General features: G+C 63.8%; 2 protein-coding genes across 3 annotated transcripts in view; one reads left to right on the top strand and one right to left on the bottom strand.

Annotated features, from left to right (window-relative positions):
- Nucleotides 1–488: 488 nt before the first annotated feature.
- LRP3 (LDL receptor related protein 3) lies at nt 489–12,679 on the top strand. 2 transcript variants are annotated; one of them, XM_082366484.1, is made up of 7 exons: nt 489–809; nt 2,728–2,775; nt 8,061–8,235; nt 9,639–9,853; nt 10,315–11,431; nt 11,659–11,791; nt 12,029–12,679. In XM_082366484.1, exons 1-7 carry the CDS (start codon nt 737–739, stop codon nt 12,611–12,613), a joined length of 2,346 nt encoding a protein of 781 aa, XP_082222610.1. In that variant the 5' UTR covers nt 489–736; the 3' UTR covers nt 12,614–12,679. The 2 variants fall into 2 exon arrangements, with proteins under 2 accessions (XP_082222610.1, XP_082222611.1); XM_082366485.1 differs by having other exon boundaries at nt 493–809; nt 8,097–8,235.
- A 473-nt stretch (nt 12,680–13,152) lies between these two features.
- SLC7A10 (solute carrier family 7 member 10) overlaps nt 13,153–13,926 on the bottom strand; it is a gene marked incomplete at its 3' end in the record, with an annotated part of 16,241 nt that continues 15,467 nt past the window's right edge. The window contains exon 11 of the mRNA XM_082367171.1: nt 13,153–13,211. Coding sequence (XP_082223297.1) covers nt 13,153–13,211 — 59 coding nt within the window. The remainder of the gene's footprint in view (nt 13,212–13,926) is intronic.

Here is a 13,926-nt window from a genome sequence, read left to right on the forward strand (position 1 = left end):
CCTCAGCCCCTAATCAGCCCCGCGTAGCCCCTTTCTCTGCCACCCTCTTCCCTCCCCTCCCATCACAGCCGGCTCCGGGAGGGATCGAGTCTTGGGCGGGGAGGAGGGCGGCTCGGAGAGCCAGGCTCAGGGGCCGGAGGGCACGCACTGGCCGGGGGCCGCCTGCGCGGAGCTGTCCAGCACCCGAGGCGGGGCGCGCGCCCCCGGCCCGCCCCAGCAGCCAGCACCCGTCCTGCCAGCGCCACTGCGGCTCGGCGGGCACGTCACGTGGCTGGCGCGGCGCGGCCTCCGGGCTCAGGCGGGCGAGGGGCCGGGCGGCAGGACCCACAGACCCGCTGACGCTCCACCGGCGGCACCGGCCGGGAGGGCTGGGAGCAGCGCGGGGTGGCCGAGGGGCGCCAGGGCCGGGCGGGCTGCGCGCCGCGGGGCATGGGCGCGCCGGGGGCCCCCGGGCACAGGCCGGCCGCGGCGCGGCGCCCGGGGCGCGGGGGCAGCGGCGGGCAGGGGTCCTCCCTGGCGGCCGCCGCTGAGCCCCCGCGGGGCCCGTGACGCCGCGGCCGATGTGGCCCCGCGCGCGCTGCGGGCCTGTAACGCCGCCTCACAAAGTCGCCGCCGGAGCCGCCGCCCGCACCCGGGCCGCAGCCGCCGCGGGAGCCCGAGCCCAAGCCCGAGCCCGAGCCGGAGCCGCAGGCGCGGGGCAGGAGGCGGCGTCCGCGGGCGGCCGCCCGGCCCCGGCATGGAGAAGCGGGCTGCCGCGGGGCCGGAGGGGGCGCCGGGCGCCCGGGCACAGCTCGCCGTCGTCTGCCTGGGTGAGTGGGCCGCGCGGGCACGGCGGGGTCTGTCCCCTGCCTCTGTAGCTCCGCACCTCTCTCTGGTCGCACCCGGGGCGCCCCTCTCCCCCGGTTGCGGCTGGAGTTCCCAGAGCGGGCACTGCGAGAGCTCCCGCCGGAGGCCGCGGAGACTGCGGCCCCCAGGACCCCGGCCTGCTGGGGTCGTAGGCCTGGGAGGGCGCCTCCGGCCGCGGAGCCCCGGCTCCCGCCCGGCTCGGAAGAGCGTCCGGGAGCCCGGGTGAGTGGTGCGCAGGGCGGCCCGCTGTGCAGGCGCCTGGGGTTGGCAGGCAGTGGCTTTCTGCCTGGGCTGCCCGTGCTTAGCCTGGTGGCGATGGGGGGTCGGGGGCCTCCGGAGCTGCGGACAAAGGCGAAGCCAGCTGGGCTGGGGCCGGTGGCCCCCTCAACAAGGAACTATTTCCTGCCCAGAGTGGGTTGGGGGCGGGAGCTAGCCGGAGCCGGGTCAGGATGCCGGGCAGGAGGCAGCTGCTAGAATGACTCCTGTTTTCCCTTTGTGGCTTCTCAGACCCAGCGGGGCAGGCCTCATCAGCCCAGGTGGTGTGTCTGGGGAGGGCCAAGGGACCCATCCAGGCCTGGCCACCCCTCCAGCCCTACCGGGAGTTTTTCTTTCCACCTTTCCAGGGCCTTGTGTGGGGGAGAAGGGAAGGAAGGAGTTAAATCCTCAAGCCACATGGCTCCTTTATTTACCATGATGAAGGAGGGAGGCCATTATCTAAGCCTCGGGTCATTAGGGGACACCCTATGGTGTCATTAGTGAAGGCTCTGTAACCCCAATAGGTTGGTTGAAGCCACTGAAATGACAGTAAAAAAGAAGCCTGTTCATTTTAGGTTGCACCCTCCTCTACCCCCAAGAACCCAGGAGCTGGGGGAAGGCCCCTGCTTTAGCTGTGTGAGCGGGTCTCAGTAAAGGCCACGGCCCCCAGAGTGCCCACTCCCCAATCTGTCAGTGGTCACGTGCTGCTGGGTGCTGGGCTTCCCCAGGGAGCAAGGCAAGGGGCAGACCCTCTGGCCTTCCCAAGGCCCTCCCTGCCCAGATGAGGCATAGGCTCTGCCCAGCAGAGCCTGGGTGTACTGCTAGGGGGGCAGCTGGCCCTGCTTCCTCACCAGATGGGGGCTGACCCCTGCAGAGATGCTCTCTGCTTCCCTTGGCATCCTTGATGTTGGGGAAGGAGGCACCCTGAACCCCTGGAAGTTGAGTTTGCCCATATCTTCCATTCCCATAACCCCTGCGGGAAAGCAGTAGATGAAAGCAAAGGGCAAATCCCATGGTGGTGGGTACTTGAAGGGGTAGGTGGCAGGCAAATTCTTTGCCTCTCTTCTCAAGGTCAGTATGGCACAGTGAGGAGGACCTTGAACCCTGTTAGCTGTGAGTGCCTGTAAAATGGGTGTAATCAGAACTGTTTCCCTCCCTCCCTGGCTGGAGAGGCCCCTCAGAGGGAGGAAGCCCTACAGGGTGGTAGGAGCCCCCTTGACAAACAGGCCGCCTGCCCAGGTTGAGCAAGGGCCTCTCTCTGAAGGATGGTCCAGGCCCATGGTTCCCAAGCCTGAGAGGAAACAGAAACACACCCGCTCACAAGTAAGTTAGAATTCCCAAGTGTGGCAAGTGGCAGGAGCTGTCTGGTGCAGTCGGGCTTGCACCCTGCTCTCTTCCGCTCTGGGTGTTCAGGTGGGTGCTGAGACCCCGAGGTTCTCGCTTCTGCCCATCCCAGCAGGACTGGGGTGGGAGCACAAGTCTCTGTGGCAGCACTCTGGGCCTTACCCTGCGAGATGAAGAGAACCAGCCTGAGTTTGGGCTGTGTTGTCCTGTGCCCCAGATGCTTGAGCCCCAAGAGCCACGCCCCTCCCCCAATCCACTGAACTCTCTCTGTGTCTCCCGCAGTGAACATTGTTCTCACCGGGCGGCTCAGCAGCGCCGTTCCTGCCTTAGGTGAGTAAGATGCTTCTCCCCTTGCTCCTTTCCTCCCAGCCCTCCTGGCTTAGTGACCTCTGAGTACCAGCCTTCAGAATCCTGGCTCCACCCCTGAGGTCACCTGGCCTTTTTCTACCTCAATCCCTGGGAATCTTTTCTGCATCACAAAGGAGCTGTTTGGCATTGGGCAAACTTACACCTCTCTGAGTCTCAGTTTCCTGTTCTGTAAAATGGGTGCAATAACAGGCCCTACCCCAAAGCCTGCTTATTAGGGTTAAACGGGCAAATGAGGTAAGGTGCTCAGCACAGCGTTGGCACATGGTGGCCTAATACCACTAGGAAACTGTCACAGCCCACACAATTGACGGATTGTGCTTCCTGTAGGCTGTAGGGTTCCCAGAGGGCCATGGGGCGCCATGAGATGCCTGCCTGCTTTAAAATTATACCTGGGATTTAGTTGATAAAGATATGGCTGAGTGACAACACCGAGAGACCAAAGCCATTGATGGAGGGATTTATTACTTATGTGTCTTGTGAGGAGGGCACATGCCATGCCACATAGGGTCACAGGGGAAATACCAGGTTTGGTCAAGGCAGACATAGGAGTGAGGGGAAGGCCTAGGCCAGAGCCTTGATTGGAGTTTCAGTGGGAAAGGCAAGGCAGGGCAGCGGAAGCAGCTTAGGATTGGCTAATTTGAATAATTCCCGAGGGCTCTGGGCTATGGGGGTGGCCTCTCGGTGCCTGGTACCTGACCCTGGGATGAAATATTGGCTTGGTGTGTGAGTTAGATAAGAAGAGAGTGAGGAGACTCAGCCTCGGATCAGCCAGTCTGCCCAGGAAAGACCAGTTTCAGGCAAACTGGTTTGCAGGAGAGAGGTAAACACTTTGGCTGATAGTTTGGCCCTGTGGTTAGTGGATGCCAAATAGACATATGGAGTCTAAGAAAACACGGTTAGAACTCCGCGGCTGCCTCCTGCCTGTCCGCGTGGGTCCGTCCATCCACTGGCCGTCTTTGTGCTTGGGCCTAGTGCCGAGCACAGCGAAGGCTGCCAGGAGCGGGAGGGAGGCTGAGGCCATCAGGAGCATTTGTCCTTTGCTGAGGGGGCTGCCAGGGGTTGGCGAATGCATAGGCCCAGGCCCCTGTGGCCCTTGGTGCCACTGTGAGACATCTTAAGGGCCTTGGGAGCTGGAGTCTGGGGGTCGCGGACTTGTTTGCTGTGTGCTGAGCTGCATCATGGGGAAGGAGGTACCTGGGATTTCTAGTTCTGCTCGGGGCCCGGCTTGCAGCAGAAACCCACTGAGGCCGCCTCAGGGAGAGGGCTCTCTGCTGGCTGCGGTCCCTGGGATGGGGAGGCTCAGGGTCCACAGAAGCTGCTCTCACGGGCCCGTCTCTCAGATGCATCCTCAGTCTCCCTTCTCCCTGCCCACCAGCTCCTGCTCCCGGCAGCCTGGTCTCCTCTGCTGACTCTGCTGGCCCAGGGCCCTGCCTTGCTCAGCACTGAGCCAGCCTCGGCCCTGCCTGGCGTCCTGGCCCCCACAGCTAACCACCCAGTCTCCCCATCCTCATTTCCAGGAGACGACTGACTGGCCTCACCTGGGTCAGGTGTCTGTGGCTATGGTAGAGAGTGGGCATGGGGGAAGGGGACCTGAGGGTGTCAGGTCTTACAAATGTGAGCCCAGGCCAGCCCTCCTGCTGGTGTAGTGGGTGGGCATGTGGCTCCAAACATGTCTGCTCCACGTTTAGAAAAGAAATGCTCCAGGGACAAGGTCCACTCCTAGAGCCAGGAAAGACAGCCATCCAGGTCCACCCTCATGTTTGGCTGCCAGCAGGGTCCAGCTTGCCTGTGCCTGGCACCCCATGGTGTCCTGTACAGCCACAGGTGGTGGTCTGGGCCTGGGACTGTCCTGGAGCCCATCGCTGACCCTCTAGCATTGCTGAGGGAAGTGGAGACCAGTTGGTGCTGCCAGAGGTGTCTCCCTCCACCCAAAGCTTCACGCTGCTGCAGTTTTCAGGGTTTCCCTGCGATTCCTACTGAGGAGCCCAGATCATCACTGTCTGGCCTGCCCCTTCCCAGCCCTCACTGGGCTCAGACCCCCCGGAGGGCCCAGCTGGGCTGCCCGGGAACCTCACAGGTTTTTGCCTCTCAGACCCCGTCCTGCCCCAGGTTGTCAGGCACTAACTGGGTCGGACCACCCCAGACTCTGGGCTCCGCTGTGTGGCCACTGTGACCCGGCGGGGTGGTGAGCCTGGGCAGGGTCTTCGGCTGTTCTCCCGTCACCTGGCAGCTGCGCCCAAGTGCTTTGGTGGGGCTCCAAGCTCCCAGTCATTGGTTACAGCAGCAGGTTGTCCGGAGTAACGATGGCCTCTGGAAACCAGATCTGTACGCTGTGCGCCCTCAGGCCTTGCTTGTACCCTCTCAGGAGTATTTGACGTCTCTTTGGACCAGGAAAGAAGGACACTGGTCTAAAAGTGCTCAGTCATCCCTTGCCCCCTTGAGCAGGCCACCTTGACCCGAGGGCCGAGCAATCTTCTGCCCGAGTGAACATAGGTCACCCCCAGTTAAGCTCAGACAGACCTCTCTGACTGCCCCTAAACACCCCCCAAGACCCTCCACCCTGCATCAGTATCTCCCAGCTCCCCTTGCTGCCCACCCATCATCACACACCCCATCACTACCCTCACCTCCCATGGGCATCCCCGCTACTCAACGCAGCGCACACGTCTGCCTAGAGACTGCCGCTTCCCCAGATCTCCCAGCCACCCTGAGACAAGCAGCACCCACTGACTCCATTTCACTGATGGACAAGCTGGGGCCTAGGGTGCAACGGTGTATCTGGCAATGTGGACCCCAGGACTGGATTCACGAGGCTCTTTCCGCTGCTTGTGCTTGGGTCCTGGGGTGGTGGTGGAGTGCGGGTGAGGCCTGCCGTCACAGAAACGAGAAAGCCTGGGGCCGGTGGTCTGAGCTGATGATGCCCTCCAGGCCCACGGCCAGGCAGCGTCCAGTCTGGGGCCCTGCACGGACTCTGGCCTCCCTCCTGCTCCACGGTCACTTTGCATGGGCCAGGCCGACGGCTGCAGAAACCATGGTCTCTGTGGCCCCCTTTGGAGAAGAATAAACAGTGACTGCGTGACACTGCTGCCCGCGACGTGGGAATTTCTGGGGCAGCCAGGGGGCACTCAGGGGTGAGACTGTTTGGGGGTTGTGTTGTCAGGGGCTTTGCTGAGAGGCAGAGCTGGGCTGGCAGCTGTCCAGTCATCTGCTCTTGACTAGGCTGGTGGTTGGAGAGACAGGCTTCCCTACTCATGAAAGAAGGGCCAGACACAGGTCCTCGCGGGCCTGGCTTTCCCTGGCCAGTGTGGGAAACCCGGCCTCCATGAGTGCTCCATCCCATAGGGGAAGCCTCTGGGCCAGGGTAGGTATTGCTTTGCCTCAGGCCTTGTCCTGGGGGCGGAGGGGACAGGAGGTGACTCCCACACTGGCTGGTGGAGCCTCCAACTCCAGGTGTAACCTCTGCTTTAGAGACTCAGTGTGGGGGGAAGATGTGCTCCCAGCCCTGCCTGGGGACCTCCCACCCAGCACCCTGCAGGAGGAGAAGCCTCTTCTGGGTTTCATAACCTCATGCCTCCCAGGGTGTCCCCAGGTCAGCACCCAGCGTCTCTGTGAGGCCTATAAAGCCGGCGGCCTCACCTGTCAGAGGGAACACGTTGCTCAGGCCCCTGGCCGCCCCTCCGTTTGTTTAGTCCTTACCCTCCTGGGCTGTGAGAAATCTGAGGCTCAGGGAGGCTGGCCTCCCAGGCCACACTGAGTGCCAAGCGGAGAACCCTGGCTGGTACCTTGCCGACCCACGACTGTCGCTCTGATGGCGACCTGAGCGTGGTCAGCCTCGCTTTAGGGTCAGGGTGGGTGTTTCTCTTCTAGTCCCCTGATGCTCCTGTGAGCCACCGCTGGGGGCTAACTCCCTGCTAGTCACAGTGTTGGATCACCCGGACCTCCGCGTGTACCCTCCTAAGATTGTGGGAGGTGGCTGGAGGGCTTTCACTCTCCCTTCTGTACCCGAGCCCTTTGGGGTTTCAGAGTCTTGTTGAGAGCTAGCAGAGAGACCCTACTTCCAGGGCAACGGTGGAAGGGGCCAGGCAGTGGGAGAGAGGAGGTGGTATTGCTGGGCTCGGGAAAAGCGTCATCATTTGTCTCCTCGAGCCTCAGTTTCTCCATCTGTATAATGGGCCCCACCTGTGCTGCCGGCTGTTGTGAAGATCAGATGAAGAAGTATGACGGAGGGGCTGTGAGGGGTGGGGGCAGCCAAGCGCAGGGTCTTCCTGGTCCTGGGAAGGCCAGGGCACACCGGGGCAGGGTTTGCCGCCTTCAGGCTGGGTGGGCTCAGCAGAGGGCACGTGTAAGGACGTGGGTAAAGTGAGGCCGGTGGGGCTGGGCATAGAGGCACTCGTCACCCGTGCTGGCCGGCGTGATGCCCTGAGCTCGTCCCTGACACAGTGTACGGTGGACACTTCATCAATGCGTTGGCTCAAGGCTGGCAGTGAGAGGCTGAGCCCGTTAGAGGACCAGGGTGGGCCCTGGCTTACCTGCTGTGTGGCCATGGGCAGCTCACTTACCCTCTCTGAGCCTCAGTTTCCTCATCTGGTTACAACATCCACCCCTGGTGGCTTCCCACTTAGGCTCAGGATAAAACCCAAATGCCACACAAGGTGCCATCAGACCCAGCCTGCATTTCCAGCCACCTTGGGACATCGGGTCCTCCTTTCAGGCCTGTTTTATAATCTTCACTTCACCCAGGGTATCTGCATAGTCTGTCTGCTCCTTCCCCAGCCTGTGAGCTCCACAGAGCCAGGCTTTTGCCTGTCTTACGAGCATGCCTACCACTTGTGCTTGCCATATAGTAGGTCTTCAGTAAATATGTGTTGGGTGAGCAAAGCCCCTTCCCTCCCGGGCTGAGGCCTGTATTTAGTCAGCCCCAGGGTGGGAGGAGGGGGACAGGCAGGGAACCATAGTGGGTCTGCCTGCGCCTAGGGCTGCAGGATTCTCCACTGAGGTGCCAAGGGGAGTTGGTGGGCTCGCTCCCAGCCCTGCCGGGGATGAGGGATAAGACCTAGGCTCTGGGGCACAAGGTGGGCCCTCCTTGGCCCACGCCATACACACCACTTCCATGAAGTCTCGAGTTGTGGCCTTCCTCTTGGTCATGACCACCTTGGCTGGCCTTGATCCCACCCCGGGGAAGGCCTGTGCTCAAGCCATGGGGGGCTCAAGTGTCCCCCTCCCTCACTACCCCCTCCCACCCAAAGGTGAGGCTAGCATCTCTCAGCCTCCTCTCCTGACAGCCGCCTGCAGCGGGAAACTGGAGCAGCACACGGAACGACGCGGTGTCATCTACAGCCCAGCCTGGCCCCTCAACTACCCACCGGGCACCAACTGCAGCTGGTACATCCAGGGTGACCGTGGGGACATGATCACCATCAGGTATGGGGGCCCCGGGGGTGTCAGAGGGAACCGATGTGGGCCTACACACACTGAATGTGAGTGTGATGGTGTGCATGTGAGTGCACGTGGCAAGCACAGTGACCAGATGTGTGTGCACATGTGTGAGCACTCACGTGTGCTTGTGTATGTGCGTGAGCCCCATCTGAGCAGGTATAAAGGACAGGTGTGTGTGCATGTGTGAGCACGTGTGTGGGTAGGTGTGGGCACGAGTGAGCAGACGTGTATGTGTGCAAGTATGTGTGTGAGTCTACATGTGCACACGTACGAGTTGTATGCATGTGGGTGCATGTGAGCGTGTGAGCGTGGGCCTCTGGTGCCGGCTGCCCAGACCTGGGCCTCGTCCTGCCCTGAGCCTCTCTCATGGGCTTGCGGGGCTGTCCGTCACCTCAGGCCTGCCAGGGGGGGGAGCCCTGGGACTGGTGGGCATGGCCCAGCTGTCTGTGAGGTGGCAGAGGTGTCCTGTCTGTCCTGCAGGGGTGGCTTGAGGCCAGGCTGGCACTGAGCCCAGAGCATGTTTTCCCCAGGGGCCTTGGCGTGGTCTCGGCGGGAAAGGGGACCAGGCAGGAGCCCAGGCGCTTGAGCTGCGGGGACATGCAGAGGGAAACGGGGTGAGGTGATCAGATGGTGGAACTGAGGCTGGACCCCTGGACTGGGGAGGTCATGAGGAGTCACTCTCCTAAATGCAAAGCCCGGAAGCCCCCAGTCGGTCCAAGGCACAGGGGTGTGATGGGCACCATCAGGGTCTGGGCCCGTTTCCCTGTGGCCTCTGGGAGTCTCTTCAAAGACTCCAGCCTTCCTGGCCACCTCTAGAGTACTCCATGGCTCTGTTTATCCCACAGCCTGGGCCAGGGGGTCCAGGGCCAGTGTTTCTCCCCAGGTGCTGAGCTGTGCCCCAGCCCCAGCCTAGGCCAGCCCGGTTCGCATGGGTCCCCTCAGTGTACAAGCCTGGGATTTGTGCAGCGTCTGTCCCAGCAGAGCCAGCACGGTGGGGATCTGAACCCTCGGGCCTTGTCCTTCAGGGGAGAGTGTAAGTGGAGGGAATTGCCTACCATGGGGCGCCTGCCTCCCCCTCCACTTTGGCTTTGGGTTGGGGCACCGTGTGTGTGTGTGTGTGTGTGTGTGTGTGTGTGTGTGTGTGTGTGTGTGTGTGCTGACCGAGGGTGGAGAGGCTGCACTGGGGCTGATGTGACCCAGGCTGTCCACGCTGTCCTGATTCTTCATGGAGCCACCCTCAGACCCCTGGAGGGCCCACCGAGCAGCTGGGAGTGGAGGAGAGGAGGGACAGTGGGGCTGGCTGTCCTTGCCGTGAGCTCAGGCATGACCGTTCCCTGCTGGTCCCTGGCCACCCACCCACGTCGGCGGCCCTCTCCGCCCCCCCGCAGCTTCCGCAACTTTGACGTGGAGGAGTCCCACCAGTGCTCCCTGGACTGGCTCATGCTGGGCCCAGCGGCCCCGCCCCGCCAGGAGGCCTTCCGGCTCTGTGGCTCCGCCATCCCGCCCGCCTTCATCTCTGCCCGGGACCACGTTTGGATCTTCTTCCACTCGGACGCCTCCAGCCCTGGCCAGGCCCAGGGCTTCCGTCTCTCATACATCCGAGGTGATGCCGGTGGTAGGGCGGGCAGGGCACCTCAGTGTCTGCACATGGGCTCCTGGGGGACCAGGGCGGCACCCTCCATCGACCCACCCCCTGCAGGGTCTCCCCCAGCAGACCTGTCAGTTGGAGCCCAGTGTTGGGACGGAGACTGGTCATGTTGCTGCCGCAGGGTGCCTTGGAGCCCCTCGAGGTCACTGACCCCGCTTCATAGACTTGGCCAGAGTGGGGAGCTCACCCCTTACCCCCAGCTCAGGTCAGGACCTGGGCCTGCCCTGGCATTTGAAGGGTCTCTGCCCCTCAGTTGGCCATGGAGCGTCCAGGGCCCTTCTCCTTGGATCCTGCCTCTCCCTGGACCCTGCAGAGGCCCCGCTGGGATGGGGGCACCACACGCCGGCTGCTGGCCCCAGGCTGAAGGGCAGCTCTGCTTGCCCCTGACTGTCTCTACTACGCACTTCACCCCACAGGGAAGCTGGGCCAGGCATCCTGCCAGGCTGACGAGTTCCGCTGTGACAACGGCAAGTGCTTGCCGGGCCCGTGGCAGTGCAACACCGTGGATGAGTGCGGCGACGGCTCTGATGAGGGCAACTGCTCGGCGCCCGCCTCCGAGCCGCCGGGCAGCCTGTGCCCCGGGGGCACCTTCCCCTGCAGCGGGGCGCGCTCCACGCGCTGCCTGCCCGCCGAGCGGCGCTGCGACGGCACTCAGGACTGCGGCGATGGCTCCGATGAGGCTGGCTGCCCTGACCTGGCCTGCGGCCGGCGCCTGGGCAGCTTCTATGGCTCCTTCGCCTCCCCAGACCTGTTCGGTGCGGCCCGCGGGCCCTCGGACCTTCACTGCACGTGGCTGGTGGACACGCAGGACCCACGGCGCGTGCTGCTGCAGCTGGAACTGCGGCTGGGCTACGACGACTACGTGCAGGTATACGAGGGCCTGGGCGAGCGCGGGGACCGCCTGCTGCAGACGCTCTCCTACCGCAGCAATCACCGGCCCGTGAGCCTCGAGGCCGCCCAGGGCCGCCTCACCGTGGCCTACCACGCCCGTGCCCGCAGCGCCGGCCACGGCTTCAACGCCACCTACCAGGTGAAGGGCTATTGCCTTCCATGGGAGCAGCCGTGTGGGAGCAGCCGCGAGGGCGACGTGGAGGACACAGGCGAGCAGGGCTGCTTCTCGGAGCCGCAGCGCTGCGACGGCTGGTGGCACTGCGCCAGCGGCCGGGACGAGCAGGGCTGCCCCGCCTGCCCCCCCGACCAGTACCCCTGTGAGGGTGGCAGCGGCCTCTGTTACACGCCGGCCGACCGCTGCAACAATCAGAAAAGCTGCCCCGATGGCGCCGACGAGAAGAACTGCTTCTCCTGCCAGCCGGGCACCTTCCACTGTGGCACCAACCTGTGCATCTTCGAGACGTGGCGCTGTGACGGCCAGGAGGACTGCCAGGACGGCAGCGACGAGCACGGCTGCCTGGCGGCCGTGCCCCGCAAGGTCATCACCGCCGCGCTCATCGGCAGCCTGGTCTGCGGCCTGCTACTCGTCATTGCCCTGGGCTGCGCCTTCAAGCTCTACTCCCTGCGCACGCAGGAGTACAGGTGGGCGGCGGGGCCAGAGCCTCGCTTTCCTCCTGTCACTGGAGCGAGGCCCTGGGCTCGTGAGCTGGGGCTCGGGCCATCCACACGGGGCTTCTCGGGTCTGGGCAGCTCAGGATGTCTGGATGGAAGGACGGGGTCCCACGTCCTGCTGCGGAGCCTCTGTGGGAGGTGGGAAGTGGGGGGGTCCCCGCAGCCCCGCCATGCTGCCCTTCTGCCCTTGCTTTCAGGGCCTTTGAGACCCAGATGACACGCCTGGAGGCTGAGTTTGTGCGGCGAGAGGCACCCCCGTCCTACGGGCAGCTCATCGCACAGGGCCTCATTCCACCCGTGGAGGACTTTCCCGTCTACAGTGCGTCACAGGTGAGCCAGAGGGCGTGAGACCCCACCGGCCAGACCTCGGAAAGCACCCAAGACAGGGAGGCCGAGGGGCCAGGTCGGAGAGCATGCGGCCAGGCTGGTCCAGGGGTCGAGGGAGGCGGGAGATGAGGCCTGGACAGGTGACATAGCAGGCCATGGCCGGGGAGGGGACAAGTTGGTCTCTGGGTCCTCGGGGGTCGTGCTGACCTCTGCCCCCTCAGCCGCCGCCCCACCCTCCAGGCCTCGGTGCTACAGAACCTTCGCACGGCCATGCGGCGACAGATGCGCCGGCATGCCTCCCGCCGCGGGCCCTCCCGCCGCCGCCTCGGCCGCCTCTGGAACCGGCTCTTTCACCGGCCGCGGGCACCGCGCGGACAGATCCCGCTGCTGACGGCTGCGCGCACCTCACAGACGGTGCTGGGTGACGGGCTCCTCCAGCCGGCACCGGGGGCTGGCCTAGACCCCCCGGCACCCCTAACAGACACAGGCAGCCCAGGGGCAGCCGGGGAGGGGCCCCCCGGCGCCCCTAGCCACGCACCGGAGGTGGGGCCTTCTGTGCCGCCCCCCTCGGGCCTGCGGGACCCAGAGGCCAGGCCAGTGCACAAGGACAGAAAGGCCGGCAGGGACCCTCTGGTGGACAACCCAGCCCCTGTGGACATGCCTCGGGAGTCCTGCTCGGCCCAGGGCCCTCACCCCCCGGCCCCCACTGCCGGCAGCACCCTAGGCCCCCACCCACCAGAGCCACTGGGTGTCTGCAGGAGCCCCCCGCCACCCTGCTCCCCAACGTTGGAGGCCAGTGATGACGAGGCCCTGCTGGTCTGCTGACCCGCCGGACACGCTGATGACCGCCACAGCCCCGCTTTGTAACCAGGGAATACACAGTCGTTTCTACCCTGCCTCCGTGTCCTTCTTTCTTACGGAGAGGCCCACCCAGAAGCCCAGCCAGCTTCCTGCATCAGCGCCCTGGCCCCCCGCTGGGCGTGGTGGGTGGGGGACTGAGGGGGTTGAACGTGGGACGAGGGTGGAGTGATGAGCCCACCCTCTGCAGGGCCCCAGGGTACACAAGATACCTTGGGGCCCATGCCTACCTCCCCCAACTCTATTCTGGGAATCCTTTTCCAGAGAAGCGAGAGGGCCAGGGCAGGGCTCCCTGGAATGTTTCCGGTGACTTCTCCCTTCATTCACCCTGTGGGGCACCAGAGCTGTCTCTGGACTGAACAGGGACATGGGTACATCAGACCTAGTCCATGGTGGGCGCTCTGGTGGCACTGAACCCTCCTCCGTCCTCCCAGCAGGCCCCGGAGGAGCTGGGCTAGGAGACTTCTGCCCCCAACCTCATGCTTGTGGGGTCAGCGTGGGCCTGGCTAGTTGATGCCCTTTGCACTCTGGCTGAGGGGTAACTCTCCCAGGCAGTACTGCAGGGCTGGGAAAGTGGGCACAGGGTAGAGAAAGCCCATGGGGTCTCTTGCAGGTCCTGAGGCCCCCGGAAGATGTTGCTTGATGCTTTCTCAGGGGGCAGAGGCTGAGGCACCAGTTGCCAGCAGGCAAATCCATCCTGTTCTGTCTCAAAGCCTCAGTTTTCCCACCTGTAAACCAGGGCCAGGCCGTGGGCTTTGAAGTCCTGACACTCACTCCATGGGGATTTATGGGAAGAAAGGCAGTTCCAGCGGGAATCCCGGGCTCTCCTGGGTGACTGAGCCTCCAGCAGGTGTTGCAGGGCCTGGGGGAGGGGCGCACCCAGCGGCTTCCCAATCCTCCATGTCCCTTTGGGGCAGGGGTGGCTCCGGACCCCATGGTGCCAGCCCCGGAGAGGGAGTGCCTGGCTGAAGCGGCAGAGCCCCTGAATGCCAAGGGCCTCCTCCTGGGCCGGCCGGGCCCCCTTCTCCAGCCAGCTCCACGCGTGCCCCCCACGAGGGGTGCCCACCACCGAGAGGTGCCCACCAGGGACTCACCTGAGACAGGTACACCACCAGCCCTGTTTTATTCGTAGACCTTTCCAGGAAAAGCTAGCGGGGCAGCGCTGACAGGGGACCCAGTCCACATCTTCAGGGCTTCCTTACCACAGGCCTCTAAAAGTCGGGTCTCTTTTTCCCCAGGAAAGAAAATTTTTTTTTTTTTTTTTTTTTTTTTTTTGCAAA

This window comes from Balaenoptera borealis, assembly GCF_965194805.1.
Source record: "Balaenoptera borealis genome assembly, chromosome: 19".
NCBI lineage: Eukaryota > Metazoa > Chordata > Mammalia > Artiodactyla > Balaenopteridae > Balaenoptera > Balaenoptera borealis.

What these genes read in the sequence shown, in the direction of transcription:
- LRP3 (XM_082366484.1), top strand. Translation starts at nt 737, where the DNA reads ATGGAGAAGCGGGCTGCCGCGGGGCCGGAGGGGGCGCCGGGCGCCCGG. An exon ending in CCGTCTCTCATACATCCGAG is followed by an intron (nt 9,854 to 10,314) that starts GTGATGCCGGTG and finishes TTCACCCCACAG; the next exon opens with GGAAGCTGGGCCAGGCATCC. An exon ending in CCGTCTACAGTGCGTCACAG is followed by an intron (nt 11,792 to 12,028) that starts GTGAGCCAGAGG and finishes CCCACCCTCCAG; the next exon opens with GCCTCGGTGCTACAGAACCT.